General features: G+C 43.2%; 1 protein-coding gene across 4 annotated transcripts in view; it reads left to right on the forward strand.

Moving 5' to 3' along the window:
* The window catches only part of LOC102463687 (putative tRNA methyltransferase 9B), a 104,057-nt gene that overhangs the window by 73,403 nt on the left and 8,926 nt on the right, over nt 1–21,728 (forward strand). The window contains exon 4 of one of the 4 annotated variants that reach the window (XM_006134216.5): nt 3,290–4,698. The exons of 2 other annotated variants lie outside the window; for them this stretch is intronic. In XM_006134216.5, coding sequence (XP_006134278.3) covers nt 3,290–4,323 — 1,034 coding nt within the window. In that variant the 3' untranslated portion in view covers nt 4,324–4,698. Of the gene's footprint in view, nt 1–3,289; nt 4,703–21,728 lie in introns of those variants that run through there. One more of the 4 variants, XM_006134218.5, reaches the window with a different exon arrangement.

Genomic DNA, 21,728 nt, shown 5'->3' on the forward strand with positions numbered 1-21,728 from the left:
TGTCTGTCTCCCATCTGGGGGACATACACCCCCTTCCTCTAGCTGTGCCCACTGCAGCAGCCATGGACAGGTGCTTCTCACCCCAAGTCTGGTGACAAAGGGGCTATGTCTACACTACAGACTTTTTTCGGAAAAACAGCTGTTTTTCAAAAAAACCTTCACTTACGACCACACTACAATCGCATTCTTTGGAGGAAAAAATTGAAAGAACAGAGGGTTTTTTCCGACATTGGTCAACCTCTTTCTACAAAGAAGTCTTTTTCTGAAAGACCTCTTTCGGAAAAAGGCATGTGTGGACGGGGAAGAGGGAGTTCCTTCTCAAGAAGAGGAAAGAGGAAAAAGCACAGGTGCCCTGGTGGCCACTCCATCCATAGTAATCACAGTGTACATGTGAGATAACGTTCATTCAGTGTAGACGCTATGTTTTGAAAAAGCAGATCGCTTTTTCAGTGCGCTTTTGCAGTGTGGATGCTATGTTTCAGAAGAAATTTTTTTGGAAGATCTCTTCCAGAAAAGCTTCTTCCGAAAGAAGCCTGAAGTCTAGACATAGCCAGGGCTATGGTTGGCCTCTCTCCCCGAGGCAGCCTGCATACTGAACTGCTCGTCCCCAGCCCCACTCCAGAACAATGATTTAAATGAAGGAAAACTTCAGCGCAATGCCAAGTAAATCTTCTAGTAATAGCATACATAGCTATATTCTTATTTTACTATTTCCAGTTATCTTTCATCCTGTGAACTAACAACACTGGGGGTGTGTCTAGACTACCTAGTTTTGTCGACAAAAGTGGACTTTTGTCGACAAAACTATACCAGCGTCTACACTACCGCTGAGTTCTGTCGACATAACGTCGACAGAACTCAGCAGTTTTGTCAACACTGGTATACCTCATTTTACGAGGCATAACACCTTCTGTCGACAGAACTCTGTCGACAGAAGGTGTTATTGCCTGTAACACTGCGTCCAGACTACGGAGTTCTGTCGACAAAGCAGCTTGCTTTGTCAACAGAACTCAATGTGTCTGGACGCTCTTTGTCGACGGAAGTTTTGTCGACAGTATCTGTCGACAAAACTTCTGTCGACAAAACGCGGTAGTCTAGACGTACCCTAGGTGACTGGTAATAGGTTATGTTATGGATTCTTTCAATGCTATGTCAATGATTTAAGTACATCTAGAACTAGTACTGACAGGTAACATTATTGTATTAGTTGTTTGGTGGCTGTTCAATTATGTAAGTAAAATGAGTAGGTGATTTCAGTCCAGTTTCTATTTAACAGGTGTCCAAGTCACACTAATTGGCATCTGATAAATGCTTATCGGATAGTCAGTCGACTAGTCGATTTCCACCCCCCTCTATCAGATAGAGGCAGCAAAGGGGGAAGAAGAAGGGGTACTTCAAAGTGGCAGTGCCTCACAGCTGAGCCAGGGATCAGATGTGCGGTGCTGCCGCTTTGAAATCCCAAGTAGTGTTTCAAAGGGGCAGCCACCACACAGCTGATCCCTGGCTCAGCTGTGCGGTGCTGCCCCTTTAAAATGCAGCCTCGGTGTTTCAAAGGGTCAGCACTCCACAGCTGAGCCCGGGATCAGCTGTGTGGTGCTGCCCCTTTGAAATGCGGAAGTGGCATTCAAAGAGGCAATGCTGTGGAGCCCGTGATCAACTGGGGAGTCCCCAACTGACCCTGGGCTCCAAGAGGGTGCTGTGGCTTTGAAATGCACAAGAGCCCCCACTGGGGACTCTTGTGCATTTCAAAGAAGGTCCGCTCACGTGCAGCCCGGAGTCAGCGGGACTTCCCGCTGGCCCTGGGCTGCACGTGGAGTTCTGCATTTTTCCTTTGAAATGTACGAGAGCCCCAGCGAGGGCTCTCGTACATTTCAAAGGAGGAATACAGAAGTGCCTATCGACTAGTAAATTAACCACAATTTAACATCCTTACTTCAGACCTACACTAACAATGCTAACAGGGTAAAGTATAGGTAAGCTTGCTGTGTTATACCAAATAGAAGCAAGCAGGATCTTATGAGGGGGATAAGGCAAAAACCCACATTTATTGTAAAGATAATAATAAAAAAATAAAGAAAAGATAGAAGCAAATAACGTTGTTTAACTACTTAACCCTTATACATATAAACATTCATTCATCCATTCATTCAGGTTCTGTGTATTTGTTATAGTTACCAGCCTGGAAGTTGCTTGTGACAGAATACTGGCCAGGTATTCTGTACACAAGTGATGGTAGTGGGGAGCGAAGTCCTGATCAGATGCGCATCTGAAGCTCCTGGTAGGCTGGCAGCAGAACCTTGGACTCTGATTCCATAGTTTTTTAGTCCAGTTCTTATAGGAATTTTTTCCTATGCCAGTCTATGGAAATTGCTGCATCATGCTGATGTCTCCAGGGTGGCTGCCAGGTGCTCATCAGTGATCTCATCGGGTGGACCTCCAGTACTTGGTTTTCTCCACTTGACACCTTTTGGTCCAAGCACTCTCTCATACATTCATACAGTATTTTGTATAATAATAAAAGTTGTTACAAAAGTTTCTGGGTGGTATTGCTTAAAACATTCTCTGAGTGCTGAGTAAAGTTACAATGTTTTAAAGAGAACAGGCGTTAAGTAAGTAATAATGCCCTTAGTCAATTACAGGGCTTGGCTCCCATAGCAGAGTTAGTGCCTTGACAATGCATTGTTACAATGTATCTCTGCAATGTCAATTTCAAGCAGCCCCTTGCACAAGCTTGAGCATGCCCTGGGGCAGAGGGGGGGCAGTTTCTGGCTACATAGGACTATATTCTTAACAGTTCTAAGTTACATGACCTAATACATTATATTCTAAAGGGGCAATAATAATAATAAATCTAAACATTTAACAATCTTAACAAATAATAATAATAATAAGAAGAAGAATTAATAATAAATCTAAACACTTTAAGTTGTGGGGAACAAATTATGGGGAGTCACTTCCATTTGGAGGAATCATTTTCCATACATTAATATGTTATCCCTACAGCTGTGCCACTACCAGGTGTTATACTTACTTTGTGAGTAAGAGGAACTGCAGTTGCTGTCAATCTGGATCTTGTCTGTAACACCAATACATGCATTTTATTGTATTTATAAATTAAATCTGCTCTGAATACCTTCCCATATGGAAAGGCTGTAGTATTGTGTAGTACAGTAGAAGACAGATGATCCTTGTGGGGGGTTCAAGCCAATGTGTCAGAAACAGTATTCTTCCACATTCTATTCATTAGTGACTTCAGGGATATTTATTCATCTTATATGTTCTGTTCCAGTGATCCATCATTTTTCAACAAAGGAACGGCGTGTGCGAGCAATAAAGGAGATGGCTCGCATCTTGAGAGTAAGAGGCCAGATAATGATATATGTGTGGGCAATGGAGCAGAAACGGCGAAAATTTGAGAAGCAGGATGTCTTTGTTCCTTGGAATCCTTCACCACCTTCCTGGACCTTGGGTAATACTTGTTCACGTGGAATACAGAAATCAATTAATCAGAAGGACAAAAGGCTGGCTTTGGACCCACACTCCACGAAGTTAGCTGGTGTTTTGCAAGCACACAGGAAAGCAAGAAGCTCATCCTTTGTGTGGATGAAGGAAAGCACTTACAACTCATCTGAAAAATCCCTGAGATGGTCTCTCTTTTCAAGATCACTTGATTCACTCTTACACTTGCATAATCATTGGCACCAAAGAGAGCTTTGCACATTTTCCAATTGCAATATTCAGTTGGATGAATTAAAGAGGGAAAAGCTTTTTGAACAAATCCAGCAAGGGGGCTTCATGAAGCATATTTGCAACTTGTCTTTTCCGTGCAGGCAGAATTCTGAAGATAATGCATCTGAAATAGCTGTAAAACCAGGGTCACCTGTGATATTTCACCCCGTGCCTTTCAAAAAATATTATTCGGAATTAGACCAGGATAATAAGCAATCCCCAGTGTCTGCAGCTATAATTAATGAATGCAGCAGAGTGTGTTTACCTGACCTGGTTTCCCATCAAAAAGCTGTCAAACAGCAACTTGAAATAGATTATCACCCAAAACAAGCATCTTTCCACAAACTCCAAAACAGAACCAAAACAGACAGTTCTCTACAGGGTGTCAACAGTGATTGTTCTGTGTCCACATGGAACAAACAACTGCAAAGGAGCCCTAATGGGGCTTGTCTTAGGTACTACCATGTTTTTAAAGAAGGGGAGTTGGTGGAACTGATAGAAAATCATATACCTGAGCTACATGTTATTCATTCATACTTTGACCACGCAAATTGGTGTGTGATTGCAGAAAAGATTCAAGTGCAGAAGATCTAGGGGAAGATTATCAAAGGCACAGGTGCCTAACTGCCTTTGAAAGTCAATGGGAGTTCATTGCTTGGTGCTTGTGAAACTGTCCCCCAAGCTTTTTATCCCCATCTTGTGCTTGATTCTCTCTGTGACTTTGCTTCTTTTGTCCTATATGTGACTGTCATGGTCATATAGCTTTTTAAAATCATTTTATAGAAACATTTCTTTCTGTAATTGTAATTTCAGGTAGAATGCATTTTCAGGGACTTTTCCATGGCTTTTTAACAATAGCTGTCGGTTTTGATTTTTGGTGTTTGAGTGGTTAAAATACATTTAAATGTTTTCCCTGTTGGGATGTTTTTATATGAATATTAAAGATGTTTGTTATTCACTTCTCATAATAATTTATTCTTTAGTATCTTCTTGTATTTAAAATGTATTGTGCATTGGGAATTGGAGTAATATAAGGCTGATGGTACTTGAGAAGGATTCATTATTTTATTACAGTCTGCCATCATTCTATATGATACCTCAAGATACAGTAGAGAGACAGTCCTTTTAAAAGTAGTACCGGGTGTATATATAACCCAAGTATTAGAGACAATAGCTGGAATAGACATACTGTCAAATAAGTTTAACATAGCTCATCTGTTGCCCCTGTTACAGTCAAAAATACAGTGGACCTATTCAAGGGTATATCACAACATAACTTCCTCTCCCCAATAAATCTTAAAGCTGTGTATTTCTCTGAGGTTGACATATATATTCAAACTGAAAATCAGAACATAAGAATGGCCGTATTGGGTCAGACCAAAGGTCCATCTAGCCCAGTAGCCTGTCTGCCGACAGTGGCCAGCACCAGGTGCCTCAGAGGGGGTGGACCGAAGACAATGATCAAGCGATTTGTCTCGTGCCATCCATCTCCAGCCTCTGACAAACAGAGGCTAGGGACACCAATTCTATCCCCTGGCTAATAGCCTTTTATGGACCTAACCTCCATGAAATTATCTAACTTCTCTTCAAACTCTGTTATAGTCCTAGCCTTCACAGCCTCCTCTGGCAAGGAGTTCCACAGGTTGACTATGCATGTGTGAAGAAGAACTTTCTTTTATTAGTTTTAAACCTGCTACCCATTAATTTCATTTGGTGTCCTCTAGTTCTTCTATTATGGGAACTAATAAATAACTTTTCTTTATTCACCCTCTCCACACCGCTCATGATTTTATATACCTCTATTATATCCCCCGTCAGTCTTCTCTTTTCTAAACTGAAAAGTCCCAGTCTCTTTAGCCTCTCTTCATATGGGACCCGTTACAAACCCCTAATCATTTTAGTTGCCCTTTTCTGAACCCTTTCCAAGGCCAAAATATCTTTTTTGAAGTGAGGAGACCACATCTTGAATACTGTGTACAGATGTGGGCGTACCATAGTTTTATACAGGGGCAGTAAGATATTCTGCGTCTTATTTTCTATCCCTTTCTTAATAATTCCTAACATCCTATTTGCCTTTTTGACTGCCGCTGCACACTGTGTGGAAGTTTTCAGAGAACTATCCATGATAACTCCAAAATCTCTTTCCTGATTTGTTGTAGCCAACTTAGCCCCCATCATACTGTACGTATAGTTGGGGTTATTTTTCCCGATGTGCATTACTTTACACTTATCCACATTAAATTTCATTTGCTATTTTGTTGCCCAGACACTCAGTTTGATGAGATCTTTTTGAAGTTCTTCTCAGTCTGCTTCTGTCTTGACTGTCTTAAATAGTTTAGTATCATCTGCAAACTTTACCACCTCACTGCTTATCCCTTTCTCCAGATCATTTATGAATAAGTTGAACAGGATTGGTCCCAAGACTGACCCTTGGGGGACACCACTAGTTACTCCTCTCCATTCTGAACATTTACCATTTATTCCTACCCTTTGTTTCCTGTCTTTTAACCAGTTCTCAATCCATGAAAGGACCTTCCCTCTTATCCCATGACAATGTAATTTACACAAGAGCCTTTGGTGAGGGACCTTGTCAAAGGCTTTCTGAAAATCTTTTTATACTATATCTACTGGATCTCCCTTGTCTGCATGTTAACCCTGTTGCCCTAGGGACGTGGACAAGCAATTTAGAATAAAGTGGCCAATGGGGTGGATATAAAACGGGGAGAAGGAGTCCCTATACAGAAGAAAGATCCGACCTGAGAGCCGTATCTAATCACCGGTAGATCTCTAGCCACAAATCAGGCATACACAATTTAGGGCCAAACCATGTATTTGAGTAGAATAGTGGAACATATATCCAGTTAACAGCAAGTTTCAATAAACCAACCCTCCCTAACCCAAAGAAAGGAGATAGAACAGTTCCCTAGATACATAAGGTATATACAAAGCCTGAGGCGATCGATGCCTGCGACCTTCAACCCTCGGGCTATTTGTAAGCCTCTGGGGAGGACAAGCAGGGAGATCCCACGGTAGTGAGTCCTCTGTGAAGAGACGATCCCGATATGGATCCTCGATGTGGAAAGGAATCCCCTCTGGACACAGTCTGATCCGTCCTTCGACAACACCGTCTGATCCAGTAGGCGGGTAATCCAATGAAGATGATAGGAAAAGAGAGTCCCGGTTCCAGTGACCAATGCAAACAGGAAAACCTTGTGGGTATTTACCACACAAGGGTAGCACAGTTCAAAAGTCCAGGCCTCTGATTACATAGATAGTATCCAAGCTTCAGGCAAACAATACAGAGGAGCAACAATGAGTAGATCCAAGGCTGGGGAATATCCAAGGACCCGAGCCCTTGATACCTCAGGGTTTTTATTGGCCCAGAGGCGGGAAAAGTATGCTAATGAACCTAGGTGTTGAGTGCAGCTTCCTAGGGGCTGTGTGCAGCGGTTCTGGTGCTGAGTGCACCTCTTTTGGTGCTGAGTGCACCAGATAGTAACGGGTGCACAGCCTGTTTGAGAGGGGTGCACAAGGTAGTACCGTGTGCAAATTAACAGTTTGAGTGGGAAAACCTCCATCATGTGGAGAAAAGGAACTGTCTCTTTCAAAATGGAACCCACTGAACCAAACTATAATATAGCCCCCTTTTCTAGGGTAACAACCCCTTCAAAGAACTCTAATAGATTAGTAAGACATGATTTCCCTTTACAGAAACCATGTTGACTTTTGTCCAACAAATTATGTTCTTCTACGTGCCTGACAATTTATTCTTTACTATTGTTTCAACTAAACAACTGAAGTTAGACTTACCAGTCTGTAATTGCCAGGATCGTCTCTAGAGTCTGTGTCAAAAGCTGGGAGAGGAATCAAAGGGAGTTTTAATAAGTCATTTAAATCTCTAAAATGAATGATGATACTGAACACTGCTTGGATGAAAACTGATGAATGCAAGGAAATAGTAGTTATCGACACCTGTATGCAATAATAATGCAGATCAGTGGCAAAAATACTGCATTACTGCTTTCTGGAATGATCAGTTTGTATTCTTGTCCACAGGTTTTTGCTAGTTTATTTTCTTTGGGTTCCGGAAACACCAAACCAAAGAATAATCCTATTTTCTGGGGAAAGACATTGTTCTGTCCAGTGCATTTTCAAATTCTCATTGTGTCTCACTAAGAACTTAGCCTGATACATATTGTATCTTCAAGATTAATAAGGAACTGTACAGTAACCTGAAATGTTGTTAATGGAATTTCAATTCAGTTAGTATCTCTAATGACATTTTCTTTACTTCCCGAAATAGAATTTATGTAATCCACGGAGTACTGTGCTATATTTTATATTTGCAGGGAAACAGACTGCTTGAGCTAACTGGTCTCTTCCATCTATAGTGTCTACTTCTGCAACACTGAGCTTTTTCCAGTGATGTTAGTAATTTTGTGCAAAATGAACAAAAAATCATTCTATCCAGCTACAACATTTGGTTAGCTTCAAAATACAGATACACAATTATAATTATTTTACATCATTGTTTGTCAGTGGAAAGGTTTTCATATTGTGACCTTTTAATGTATTAAGTGGTAGTGATGTCATTATTGGTTACAGACTTTCATGAATGTGTCATCCGTTTTCCCATTGTTTAGCCCATTGATGTCCTTGACCTCTGTTTGTCAGAGGCTGGACAGGGATGGCAGGAGACAAATCGCTTGATCATTGTCTTCGGTCCACCCTCTCTGGGGCACCTGGTGCTGGCCACTGTTGGCAGGCAGACAGGATACTGGGCTAGATGGACCTTTGGTCTGACCCAGTACAGCCGTTCTTATGTTCTTATGTTCAGATTATTAACCTGCAGGAAAGCTAGGGATAAGTATGTTGTCTGGAACAGCCAATTCTTCCCCTCAAACTTTGGTATCTCTAGAGCAATCTGATCCATTATTTTCTCAACAGTTGTTCAATCCTGCCAGGCACCAATTGAAGTATCTCAGCTTGACTTTCTTCTCCCAGTTACAAAGTTGCACCCTGGTGCTCCTTTACAAATGGTACCATTCACCCCAATTGCCAGTTGTTTTTGCTCCAAAACATAATATACCATCTTTTGATTTCTACTACTTCTGGTCCTGCTGATGTTCTTCCTTCCCCATACAAGTGCCTGAACAGGACCCATATGACAGATCCACTGGATCTTAAAGGAATTTTACCTTCTGTAGAAATTCTTAGGGTTATAGAAACTTTTGTTCTTTGTGTGTTTCACAGAGAAATTAAAGCTTGAGCTAGAGCCTACCTTCATGTACATGGTGCTACTAAGAACATTGTTTAGTCAGCCTGAGAAGAACAAATAGTGGCCTTTGAGCCAATCCTGAAAAGTGGTAAATGTCTTTCCTTTCTGTGAAATCCAGAGAGCATTGATGGCACTCAGTTCATCACAGATGATGCTTAGTAGCTTGTAGGATAGGGCCCTAATTATGTGAGCTTTGAAGGAGAGAAAATAAAAACAGCATTAATAGGGATAGAGGAAAATGAATATTATAATCAAATATTGCCTAACATTGATGCATGTTTAGAAACTTTAGTAAGCCAAAACTGCCATTTAAAAAGGATTGTTTTCCGAAGTTACTGTTGACAAATCAGTTATCTGAAGTTACTGTTAACAAGAATCAGTTATCTCAAAATTTACCACTTTCTCTGTCCTCACCACAATGCACTGATTATCTGGAATTCTTAGGAACTGGTTACAGGAGCGGAAGGATGAGGTATTTGGGAAATGCTGGCCCAGTATTTGGTGTGAAGTGTTAAGCTTTTCTGAATGGGGGGAAGAGGTATGTATGTGTGTGTGTGAAGTGTTAAGTTCTTCTGAATGGAGGGGAGGGGTGTGTGTGTGTGTGTGTCCTTTTGATAGGACCTCAAACCTTTGCTTTTCGGAACTGAATTTTAGAATCTAATTATTATTCAAATTCTTACTTCAGTTTTTGAGACCAAATTAGTAGAATTAATGGCGAGTAACCAATATATTGTTTGACTTTATTCACTGTCATCCGACAGAACTACAATGCATCATTACTTTGCTGTATCAGTTGAAATATGGGATTTCAATATAAACCAAAACCTAAGGGAAATATAAAAGGTAACCCAGATCTGTCCTCCTCTCTGGGGGTATGTCTACACAGCAGGGCAAAAGTCGAATTAAGGCTACACAACTTGAGCTACATCAATTGCGTAGCTGAAGTCAAAATAGCTTAATTTGGCTTTTGGTGCTGTCTACACAGCAGGAAGTTGAAGGAAGAACACTCTCCCTTCGACTTCCCTTACTCCTTATAAAATGAGGGTTACAAAAGTCAGAGTAAGAAGCCCTCCAGCTCACCATTATTTCTAAATAATTGCTTGCTGTATAGACACGCTCTCTGTTATTTTGGAATAATGCCAGTTATTCCAAAATAACGTTGCTGTCTAGACATATCCCAGCTGGACTATCCCAAAGGGAAAGGTCATTTATAGCCACTGAAATCTTGTTCATACCAAGGACATATCCCAGTGTAGCTAAACGCTGTTTCTGTTCCAATTGTGATAACAGGGGCTCTAGCACAGGCAGACTACTACCTGTCCCTACCATTTTTAATAAATGTTCTGAGTTCATTTCCAAACAGATTCATGATTTTCTGTGTGTAATCCATTTCACGTGCACATGTGGGCCCTCACATTTTGAACAAGATACCTAGCTTGCCTATGGCTGAATCTCTCACTGCAAACCCATAGAGGGAGTCTTATTTAATTCAGTGGGACTGTGTCTATATACTCTGTCAATGTTCCACTGGAGTGGCTATAGGCTCACTTCAGCAGCTGCATAGCTGTAATCTTAAGAAAAAAAATCCTCCTTGAAATGAGATCTCTGCATGTGCTAGGACAGCTGATCTGAGACCCTAGTTCATGACTTCTGAAGGTCCATACAGGCAGACTCTTCCCTTCCTCTTGCCACCTGTTATCTATCACATTACAAGAAAATAAAAATCTTGTATTTCCATAATTTCTTACATAGAAAATGCATAGTGTTATTCCAGAGCTGTTGGATAGCACTCATACCAAGGGAAATGTTCAGGAGAGAAGATGTTCAGAGTTAAGATGTGTGAGGTCTCATAGGCTAAAAAGTCAGTTTTTTTTCTTTTACATTATTCCCTGTTGGATCAGGAGCACTCCCAACAACTTGGCTACAGCACTAATGGGAAATGGATTTTATTGCATAATGGCACGAGTTTCATGAACAAACTTTGATGTGCACAGCCTACTGAGTGTCAGCATTTGCTGCAAAGCAGTGGTTCCTTGCCTTTTGGAGTTGGAACCTCCCACTAATTACAATGAATTGCCCCTCCAAACATGTTCCTATCTCTGCTTCTGTTTCTTCCTTCCTGCTTGGTGCTTGCTCTATGTGAAACTATCTGCTCCTGCCACCCACTCCCATTTACTGACAATCAATTAAAACATTTAGGCTACGTCTAGACTGGCATGATTTTCCGCAAATGCTTTTAATGGAAAATTTTTCCGTTAAAAGCATTTGTGGAAAAGAGAGTCTAGATTGGTATGGATGCTTTTCCGCAAAAGCACTTTTTGCGGAAAAGCGTCTGTGCCAATCTAGATGCGCTTTTGTGCAAAAAAGCCCCGATCGCCATTTTCGTGATCGGGCCTTTTTGCACAAAACAAATCTGAGCTGTCTACACTGGCCCTTTTGCCCAAACGGGAGCAGCATATTACTTCCGCAAGAAGCACTGATTTCTTACATGAGATTGTCAGTGTTCTTGTGGAAATTCAAGTGGCCAGTGTAGACAGCTGGCAAGTTTTTCTGGAAAAGCAGCTGCTTTTACGGAAAAACTTGCCAGTCTAGACGTAGCCTTAAAGTTCAGTTGTAAAGCCTTTGGGGTTCATGCTCTCCCGCAGCTAGCTAGACACTAGAGTCAGGTGCCACAGAGACTATTTGAAGTGACCCTCAATAAAGCCCAGTATACATAGTAAGATTCCAATATTGGTGCTAGAAACTAATATCAGAGCAATTATAGTCACAGTGGGAATTTCATAAATGACATGGCAAAGGTGATAAATATAATACAATTCATTGAATTAAGTCCTAGTTTTAAGTGCCACTGTGAGTTGTCATTGAGCCAAAGAGTGAGAAGAGACTGACCCTATAGTGTGGTGCTTAAAGCCCTCACTTGGACGTTGGAAAAATTAGAATAAACTCGGTTAGTTCCAATCACTCTTGAATCATTTATCAAAATTGGAACAGCTTCAGTAAGAGAGATTGAGGGAGCCTTGCATCAGACCAGCCCATAGCTTAGAACAGGCTCCTCAGTGATAGGAGATCCCTTTTCAGATTGGCTTTTCCCCAGTCGAGCAGAAGGGAGAATTGAACTATGATCATCCACATCCTGAGGGAACTTACAAAACACTGGGCTAAAAGGTATAAGGTACCCAGCAGGCTATTTAGTATGGAGTGAGGCAGAAATAAGAAATGCCTTAAGTGCCTAAGTAACCTGACACTAGGACAGGGATTCCCAGTTGTGGCTTGCTAGCAGAGACAGGCACCTAAATGTGAAAGCTCACATGCTAGAGGGGAGCACCTCTCAGTGCCTAATTTAGATGGCTCCCCTGTAGCATGTGAGCTTCTGTGACCTGCATTCATTGGCACCTACTTCTCCCCAATTGGGACACATTAATCTAGTGATTTTTCTAGGCACCTGAACATCAGATGGCACAAAGCCCAAGTCCCTGAGTGGATCCAAGCCTAAGTGCTTACAGTGGTCCCCAACCTTTTGGGGATGCCGGGCCCCTGGGGGTGGGGCCACTCACATGCCAGGCACCCGGGGGCAGGGCTGTGCATGGAGGCGGGGCCACCCATACGCGGCATGCCCGGTGCCGGCGCCACCCATGCACCGCACTGCCGGGGCCAGCGCAGCTCCTGTGCCACGTGCCCAGGGGTGGGGCTGCCCATATGCCATGCGCCCGGGGCCGGCGCTGATCCTGTGCCGCGCGCCCAGGGCTGGCACAGCCCTTGCACCGTGCACCCGGGGACTGGGCCGCCCATACTCTGCACGCCCAGGAGCTGGCACTGCCCATGCACCATGCGCACGGAGGCGGGGCCAGCCCTGATCACTCAGTGGTCACACAGAAATGGCCCGGCGGGCGCTATGGCGCCCGTGGGCACTGCATTAGGGATCACTGGCTTACAGCTACTAAAATGAGGAACTACAACACAGTCGATTAAGCTTCTGTCTGATGTCTCAGGGCAGAAGTTCCCCTAATGAGGAAGAATGGAGACACTTCTCTGAGCTGCAAGTGGCCTTTTGTAAGTTTAGACAACTGTAGATGAAGCCTACTGGACCCAGAATGAGCCTGATCTTGCCAGTGTGATTGGAACAATGACTTTAACAACAGCTCAGAGCTACAGGATTCAGTTGGTTGTGGTAGGAAATACCACCCCACAGCAGCTGCAAAAAGAAGAGACAGGGATACATTGGTACTGAATGCTTTGGAACAAGGAACTTGGAAGTAAAGCCTTGCAGCAGCATTGGAATTCCGAAAAGCACATAGAACCTGCTGCTGTGATAGCTGGTGAGGGGTTAAAGGCTCTACTTGAAAGTTTTGCAAATGTTTTCCTGTATCGGAGTGACCAGCACAGTTACAACAACACTCTCTACAGCTTTGCACCCCCTGCCTTGTGTCCTCCTCAGGCGCTTGATCCTGCAAGATGTTAAGCACCCTTAACTTTCATTGCAATCAATGAGCATTGAGAGTACTGGGCACCATACACGAGTCTTGAGCATTTTCAACATCTACTCTGCAAGTAAATGTGGCACGAGCAAATCTGATGAAGGCCTGTCTTATTGCAAATAAACTAATTCTTCACCCAGGGAAAGCAAAGTGCTAAAAAAATGCTGATTGGCTTAGGGCCTTGAGTATTGTGACTACATTTGAGAGAAAACCCTTTCAAATGTTATCCCAGGACAGAAAACTCTCAGCAACATTTCGGAGCCCTTTGAAGTAAATGGCAAACCTCATTGATATTGGCCTTTTGGGAGATGTATGACCAAATTATCAAATGGAACACTTGGTAAATACATACAGTATATTGCTGATAATCCTATGGGACATACCCAATAGTGACAGGTTAATTCTTTGCTGCGTGCTAATAGGTTTCTACCCACATTAACAAAATATTCAAAAATCAAGAGTGAAATGTTTAGACTTTGACATTTGCCATCTTAGTTTTTATTTTGTGAACTGCAACTTTAAGCTCTAATGTAGGGGTGGCCATGATATGTCTCACAGGCCAAATCCAGCCTGCCAAGCCATTGGATCCGGCCCACAGATCATCCTGCCAGGACCCTCAGGCACACAGCTGCCACTTTTTTAAGTGCAGGGCTGCTCTCTGCTCTGGAGGGAGGGGAAGACTTCATGTGATTCCCCACTCCAGCCCAATCCTGAGCTCCTATTGGCCAGAAACAACCAGCCAGTAGGAGCTGAGAGGCTGGTCTGGGGGGCAGTGTAAGCCTCGTCTCTCTCCCAGAGTTGAGAGCCACATGGAAGGAGCAGCCTGAAATTTTAAGTGATCTGGAGCTGCAGCAGGCAGGGAGCCCAGCCTGCCTTGAGGGTGCTGCAGGGCTGCTGGCCAGGAGATGCTTAGCTGAGCACCTCCCTTCCAGAACCTACTTCTAGCACCCCCGCCTCTCCTGCACCCCAACTCCCTCCCCCAGGTCACCACCCAAACCCTCTGCACCCCCACCCCAGGTCATAACTCCTTCTCAGACTCTGTACCCCCTCCGATACCCCTACCCCAGGCCAGAATCCTCTCCTGCACCCATACTCCCTCTCTGACCCTACATCCCAATCTCCTGACTCAGGTCATAACCCCCTACTTCAGACCTCACACATCTCCTGCACCCCCAATCCTTACCCCGTGCACCCTTCTGTACCCAACTTCCATCCTAGACCCTGCACAGAAAAGTGCAACCCTTGACCACTTTCCAAAATCTTGGAGTGGCCCGCCACAAAAAATTATTGCCCACCCCTGCTTTAATGGGTCTTTGACAAAGTTGGTGCAATAATTTTGTGCAGCACTAATTGCTAGTGCAGGCAAGAAACTGTTAAGCACAAAGCATTAAGGATTGTTCAAGCATACTGGAGTGCTTTCCAACAAGATGAATTACTCCTATTACTTTGTCAATGAACTGTAATAATCTTGAATTCCCTGCTCTGGAAAGAAAATTTGTGATAATGAACTCTTCTCTTATCCACCTGGCCTTCTAACCTATAATAATTAGGCTGCTGCTTTTTATAAAGAGGACATATCTCACATCAGTCTTGATGCATTATTTAATAAAATACATTTTAAAATCAAAGTCTTCCTGCTGATTAGTGTCCTGTATTATAGAATCATAATACTGAAGAGACCTCAAGAGGTCATCTAGTTCAGTCCCCTGCCCACAAGACAAAACTAAATATTACCTAGATTACCTCTGACAGGTATTTTTGTAACCTGGTATTAAAAATCTCCAATGATGGACATTCCTCAACCTCCTTAGGCAATTTATTCCATTGCTAATGACCCTGGGTACAGCTAGACTGCGGGGTATCCCGAAAAAATTCTACCGCATCCAGGGTATGCATTTGCTCTTCTGCTTTTTTTTTGCGGAAGAGCAAACGCGCTCTTTTGGAAGCCCCTGTATTCTACAAGGAAGAAGGGGGCTTTTGAAAGAGGGTTTGTCTCCAACATTTGGCCCAGTTTAGACAGGCCTATTCCGACAAAAGAATCAGAAAAAGGTATGCAAAGTGCAGAGCGCATTTTGCGTACCTTTTTCTGACAAAAACTTGTAGTCTAGCTGCACCTCCTGACAAGAAGATATTCCTGATGTCCAGCCTAACTCTCCCTTGCTGCAATTTAAGCCCATTGTTTCTTCTCCTATCCTCAGCGTTTAACAGCAATGGGAGAGATTAATAATACTAATGTATTTCCTTCCTCCTTATAATAACATTTTATATACCCAGTGACCCTCTCCCCAGTCCTCTCTTCTAAACAAAACCAGTTTTTTCAGTCTTCCTTCATGTTTTCTAGATCTTCCATTATTTTTATGCCTCTTCTCTGGACCTTCTCTGTTTGTCCACATTTTTCTTGAAATGTGGCACCCAGCACTTGAGATCAGTGCAGAGTGAGGATGTTAAGTAGCGAGTAAATGACTATCACGTACTCAATACAATGTGTATCGAGTACATGGTTATAAGGCACCACTATGGCTCCGCAGTTTTAAATATACTAGGAGCTAGGCATACAGGCCTCTACCTTTTAAATGTAATAAGAGCCGGACAGCTCTTACTACATTTAAAAGGCAGAGATGCAGCAACACTGTGCATCTGCCTTCTATATCCTCCCCTCTCCGCACCGTGGAGACGGTGCTGGGGAGAACAAGCTTTTAAGCTGGCTCCCCGCAGCACCAGCTCCTGCTTCCCACCTTTGCTGTCTATGATATAGAGCCAGTAAGGGGGGGGGGGGGGAATGCGAGTAGTCAGCGCGACTACTCTTTTACATCCCTAGTGCAGAGTATAGAAGATTTACTTCTTGCTTACAACATTCTCGCTAATACATCCCAGAATGTTTTCTGCCCTTTTTTTGGGGGGGGGGGCACGTGGGGCAATGATGTTACATTGTTGACTCTCATTTAGCTTATGATTCAGTATGACGCCACCTCCCCCACTCTCAATGCCCTTCTGCAGTTCTCCTTCCTAGGCAGTCATATCCCATTGTATATGTGTGCAACTGATTTGTTCCTTGCCAAATAGAGGACTTTACATTTATCCTTATTGACTTGCATCCTGTTTACTTCAGACAAGGGAAGTTAAATTTAATAAACTAGTTGATGGATTTCCAGCAACTGGTCTATTAGTCAATAAGCAGGGGAGCCTGTTGGATCTTAAATACATTTAAAAGGCTGGTGCGCAGTGAGGGGGCCTCTGCGTGAGCAGGGAATCAGCTGTCCAGCCTCATGCTGGGTCCCTCCTGCTGTGCTTCAGCCTTTTAAATGTATTTAAGGGCCAGTAGGCTCGTAATACATTTAAAAAGCAGAGGTGCAGCATCTGGGACTGGGTGCAAGCTGGGACTCTGCTGATTCTCGGCTCACACCTGGTCCCCGCTACCCCCCTGCCTCCTCTGCTCCCAGTGGAGACGGTGCTGGGGTGAAACGGGTTTTATGCTCGCTCCCCTCAGCACTGGCTCCTGTTCCCCTCCCTTGCAGCTTCTGATGGAGGCAGCAAGGGTGGGGGGGGGGGAACAACTAGTTGACATTCCAATAAGCAAAAGCTTATCGGATAGTCGGATAGTCGCTTACATCAGACCATTTCTTCAGTTTGGCCAGATAATTTTGAATTTTAATTCCGCAAAGTACTTATAACCCCTTTCAACTTGATATTACCCACAAACTTTATTAGTGTTTTCTCTATGCCATTATTTAAATCATTATGAAGATATTGAACAGAACCAGACCCAGAACTGATCCTCATGAGACCCCATTTGATATATCCTTCCTTCTTGACTGTGAAGCAGTGGTAACTACTCTTTGGGAACAGTTTTTTGACCAGTTATGTGCCCCCTTATAGTAATCCATGTAGGTCATATATCCTAGTTTGTTTATGAGAATATCATACAAGACAGTACTTTAAAAGCAGCAAACAGAGGAGAGATTCCTTATTGTTTGTACAACTTTTATTTTCTACCTAGCCCCATTTTGCAGACAGAATGATGCTCCCACTAAATTACATTTCCTGGCAGCAGACATTTATTTTACTATTTTTATCAATTCCAAGCTTTGTGGCAGGATGCTCTTGAGCAGCAATTCTTTCGTGAGGACACTAGATATAGTCCCAGTACCAGTAATGTGATTTAAAAAAAAAAAACTTAAGTGGACAGGTTTTTAGGGCTCCCTTTAAACCTTGTTAGCAAGGAGAGATTTTTTTAAGCAGAGATAATTTTGCTTGAAAATGATAGTACCCCTGAATGGAATTATGTTGAGAGACTGGCAGTAGTGCTCAGCATCTTGACTGCCGCCGTTCATGAAGGTCACCAAATTAATCAGTGCACAGTACAACTTCGTACAGAACAAGTTTGAGCATGAACCCCGTATGAGTTTGGAAATTGCAAAACCATGCACTCGCCATTCATTTCCTACATTATAGCACATTATTGCCTCTTCAAAAAATAAAAGCGGCAGACGCAATGAGGCACCCAAAAAAAAGCTCATGACAGTAGGAGTAACGTCCAGCTCATGACAGTAGGAGCAGCGTTCCCTGTAGCTATACTGTGCAATGTAGGATGACATATTGACATGTACATATATCTACACTGCAATTAAAACTACAGCTAGCCTGGGCTGGCTGACTCAGGCTAAGGGGCTGCTTAATTGTCCTGTGAGATGTTTGGACTCAGGCTGGAGCCTTGGCTCTTGGATTCTGCGAAGTAGGAGGGTCTCTGAGCTTGGGCTACAGCTCAAGCCCAAACCAACATCAATACTGCACTTAATTAGCCTCTCAGCCTGCACACGCAACCTCAAATCAGCTGGTATGGGCCTGCCATGGCTGTCCAATGGCTTTGTAAAGCTACCCTAAGGCTTCGTTTGAGCCTGGCAATGCTAGATCTCTGCTAACTCAGGTGCAGGGGCAGGTGCAAGTTGTGCAGTACACGGCAGCCCTTGTCCTCTGACAGAGAAGTGCTTCTTTTAAATGGAGAGGTTCTGGACCCAGCCTTTGATAATGATTAAAAAGCAGCTATAGGGAAATTAAAATGTGAAGGGCAAATGGACAGAACCTCAATTCTAGGACTGGAAGAAAGTGTAAGGGACCTGCTTTAAAGAACAAGTAGCAGCAGTCATCTCTACCAAAAGCTGAGAAGAGGCTCAACATCAAGCTCCACACAAGGGCTACATCTACATTACACTCTCTTGCACAATAACATATGCAAATGAGGCGTGGCGATGAATATTGCTGCACCTCATTTGCATACTTAATGAGCTGCCGTTTTGCGCAAAGGATTTTTGCGCTAGAAGGAGCTGTCTACATTTCTCCTTCTTGCGCAAAACCCCCCTCTTGCGCAAGAGCCGTTCTGCCTGAAAATAAGCGACAGAACGGCTCTTGCACGAGAGGGTTTTTGAGCAAGAAGGAGCAGTGTAGACTGCTCCTTCTTGTGCAAAAGCCCCTTGTGCAAAATGGCAGCTCATTAAGTATGCAAATGAGGTATGGCGATATTCATCACAATAGAGTGCAATGTAGACATAGCCAAGAGGTTTTTGGTTCCATCAACATTAAAATTGCTGCCTACATTTTTTTAAACTGTTTTTCTCGTGACAGCAATAATGCTAAAGGAATACACTTAGCAAGGGTCAGCCTTCAACTTTCATTATAGCTCCCTTCCTCATCACCATACTTGGGGCATTGCCCAGCATAACAAAACTAATTGAAATATAGCAATCAAGGGCAACAGTGACCACAATGACCCTGTGACTGGTTCAGTCAGAGATCCTTTTGATGTGCTGAAAATACCACTGAGCCCACCAACCTGCCATCTGAGGCACTCCACCATCCTGTCCTGGTGCCAGGCCCTCTGGCCCCTCCCAGCACTAGCACAGAAATAAGTTAACAGCCAGTGTTCCCTGTAAGCTGAGCACCTGAGCAGCCATCCAGGAGATTCAGGTGCTTCCCATCTGATTAGCAGAGCTCCTACAACCGGCAGCATGTGTTTCTATTGGTGGTGCATATCCGCACCAGCATCAACACACACGTTTATTCCACACAGATATGGAAAAGATAGGAGCCTTGGTTACAGTCCACAGCAGAGATACAAATCAGCACCGGGGAGGCTCAGTCAAAAAGGACTTGCCACAGTTTTAATGGGACTTAAATCCCAGATAACTCCATCTTACTGTGTATTAAGCTTCTACAGGTTAGCTTAGAACTTGTTCTCCCCCTTTATCAATGAAAGAGAGATATGCATAGCTGTTGTCCCTTCCAGCTACATCCTCCTCGTTAACAATTCCACTGCTCATGAGATACATAACCTGTTGGAGCAGCCCTGGTCAGAGAGGGTATGTCTACACTACCACGCTAGTTCGAACTAGGGTGGTTAATGTAGACAACCGGAGTTGCAAATGAAGCCCGGGATTTGAATTTCCCAGGCTTCATTTGCATATTGCTGGGCGCCGCCATTTTTAAATGTCCGCTAGTTCGGACTCGGTGCCCGTGGCTACACGCGGCACGAACTAGGTAGTTTGGATTAGGCTTCCTATTCCGAACTACCAGTACACCTCGTTCCATGAGGAGTAACGGTAGTTCGGAATAGGAAGCCTAATCCAAACTACCTATTCGTTCCGCGTGTAGCCCCGGGCACGGAGTCTGAACTAGCGGACATTTAAAAATGGCGGCGCCCGGCAATATGCAAATGAAGCCCGGGAAATTCAAATCTCGGGCTTCATTTGCAACTCCAGTTGCCTACATTAACCACCCTAGTTCGAACTAGGGTGGTAGTGTAGACATACCCAGAGAAAGAAGCCCACATGCAACCTGGGCCCAGCTTCTTGCAAGCCTTGAAAATTTGGACTAGCCACTGGAATTTGATGTGGTATACAATGAGGAGATAGTGGCATCTAGGATAATAGATTCGTATCATCTTGTGTTGCTTAGCAGGTCCACCACTGTATTTGCAATCAGCCAGCTCTTTCCATGGCTTAGGTGTGCTCCAGTCGTGAACAGAGGCCAGGAATGCATAGCTTGCTGTGACCAACTTGGCATCTTATAAAGTAAACTACTGTACAGCTTTCTTGCAAAAGAGGGATGAAAGATAGTGCTGTAACTGCTGGTTTTTTAACCATCCTATCTCTGGCAGCTGTTGGGAAATGCTGGGGCAGTTAAGAGTCTATGAAGAACCAAATGCTGCAAATAACCATGGCCATGTCTACACTACACTGAATATAAACGCTGCCGCGGTTCATCTTCTGGAGTTTGATTTAGCAGGTCTAGTGAAAACACACTAATTCGAAATGAGAAGTGCCCTGTTGACACTAGTAGCTCTGCTTCTCATGGGGAGTAAAGGAAGCCAACAGCAGTGTTTGTTCCTGTTACAGCTACCTCCAAACAGTAGGAGGTTAAGAGACATCAACTCCAGCTATATAATTAACACAGCTGGAATTGCGTATCTTAAGTTGATCTTCCCCTTTAGATTCAGAGGGGTAGCAGAGGTAGTCTGTAATTGGAAAAACTTAAAAAACAACTAATGGTATAGCAGCACCTTAAAGTCTAACAAAACGTGTAGATGTTTAAGTGTAGACCAGACCTAAGAGACAAGAAACCCTTCTCAGCTTAGTGTGGTGCAATTTTGGGGTAGGAGGATTGTATTGTGATACTGAAGATTTCCTTTGAGACCATGTTATTTCATAACTGTGGCCTGTTTGCTGCACCTTTCTCTCAAGCAGCTTCAATGTCCATGACTAGAGTAGACACAGAACTAGGTAAAAATGCTGAACTGACCCAATATGTGATTAAATCAGTTTCACTGTGCATGTTTAGAATAAAAAAAATAAAACCTTTATCTTCAGCACAGAATAGGGTGTATGTAGTATAACATCAATTTTAACTTGCTTTATTCTGTGCAGAAGTTAAAAGGATTTTTTTTAAATCTAAACATGCACAGTGAAACTGATTTCTCAAGAAGCCCTGCATTAGCATCACTATTAATTATCATACTGTTTTCATCATGCTCTATTTGTCCCTGGAGTAGAAAACAGTTGAAATGTTCATTTTCACAGTATCTGCTCTGTTGGATTAATTTAATTCAGCATTGACAACAGTGATAAAATTACATTTCAGCATCTACTGCAATCATCCTACAAGAAATTAAACACCTTGCACTATGACAATTTGCTTGTGCTGTAAACTGGCGAAAATATTTCCACCTCCAAAATTTATTTACAGCAAAAGTAACT

The sequence above is a fragment of the Pelodiscus sinensis genome, chromosome 1 (assembly GCF_052426305.1).
Source record: "Pelodiscus sinensis isolate ZL-2025 chromosome 1, ASM5242630v1, whole genome shotgun sequence".
Classification (NCBI taxonomy): Eukaryota; Metazoa; Chordata; order Testudines; family Trionychidae; genus Pelodiscus; species Pelodiscus sinensis.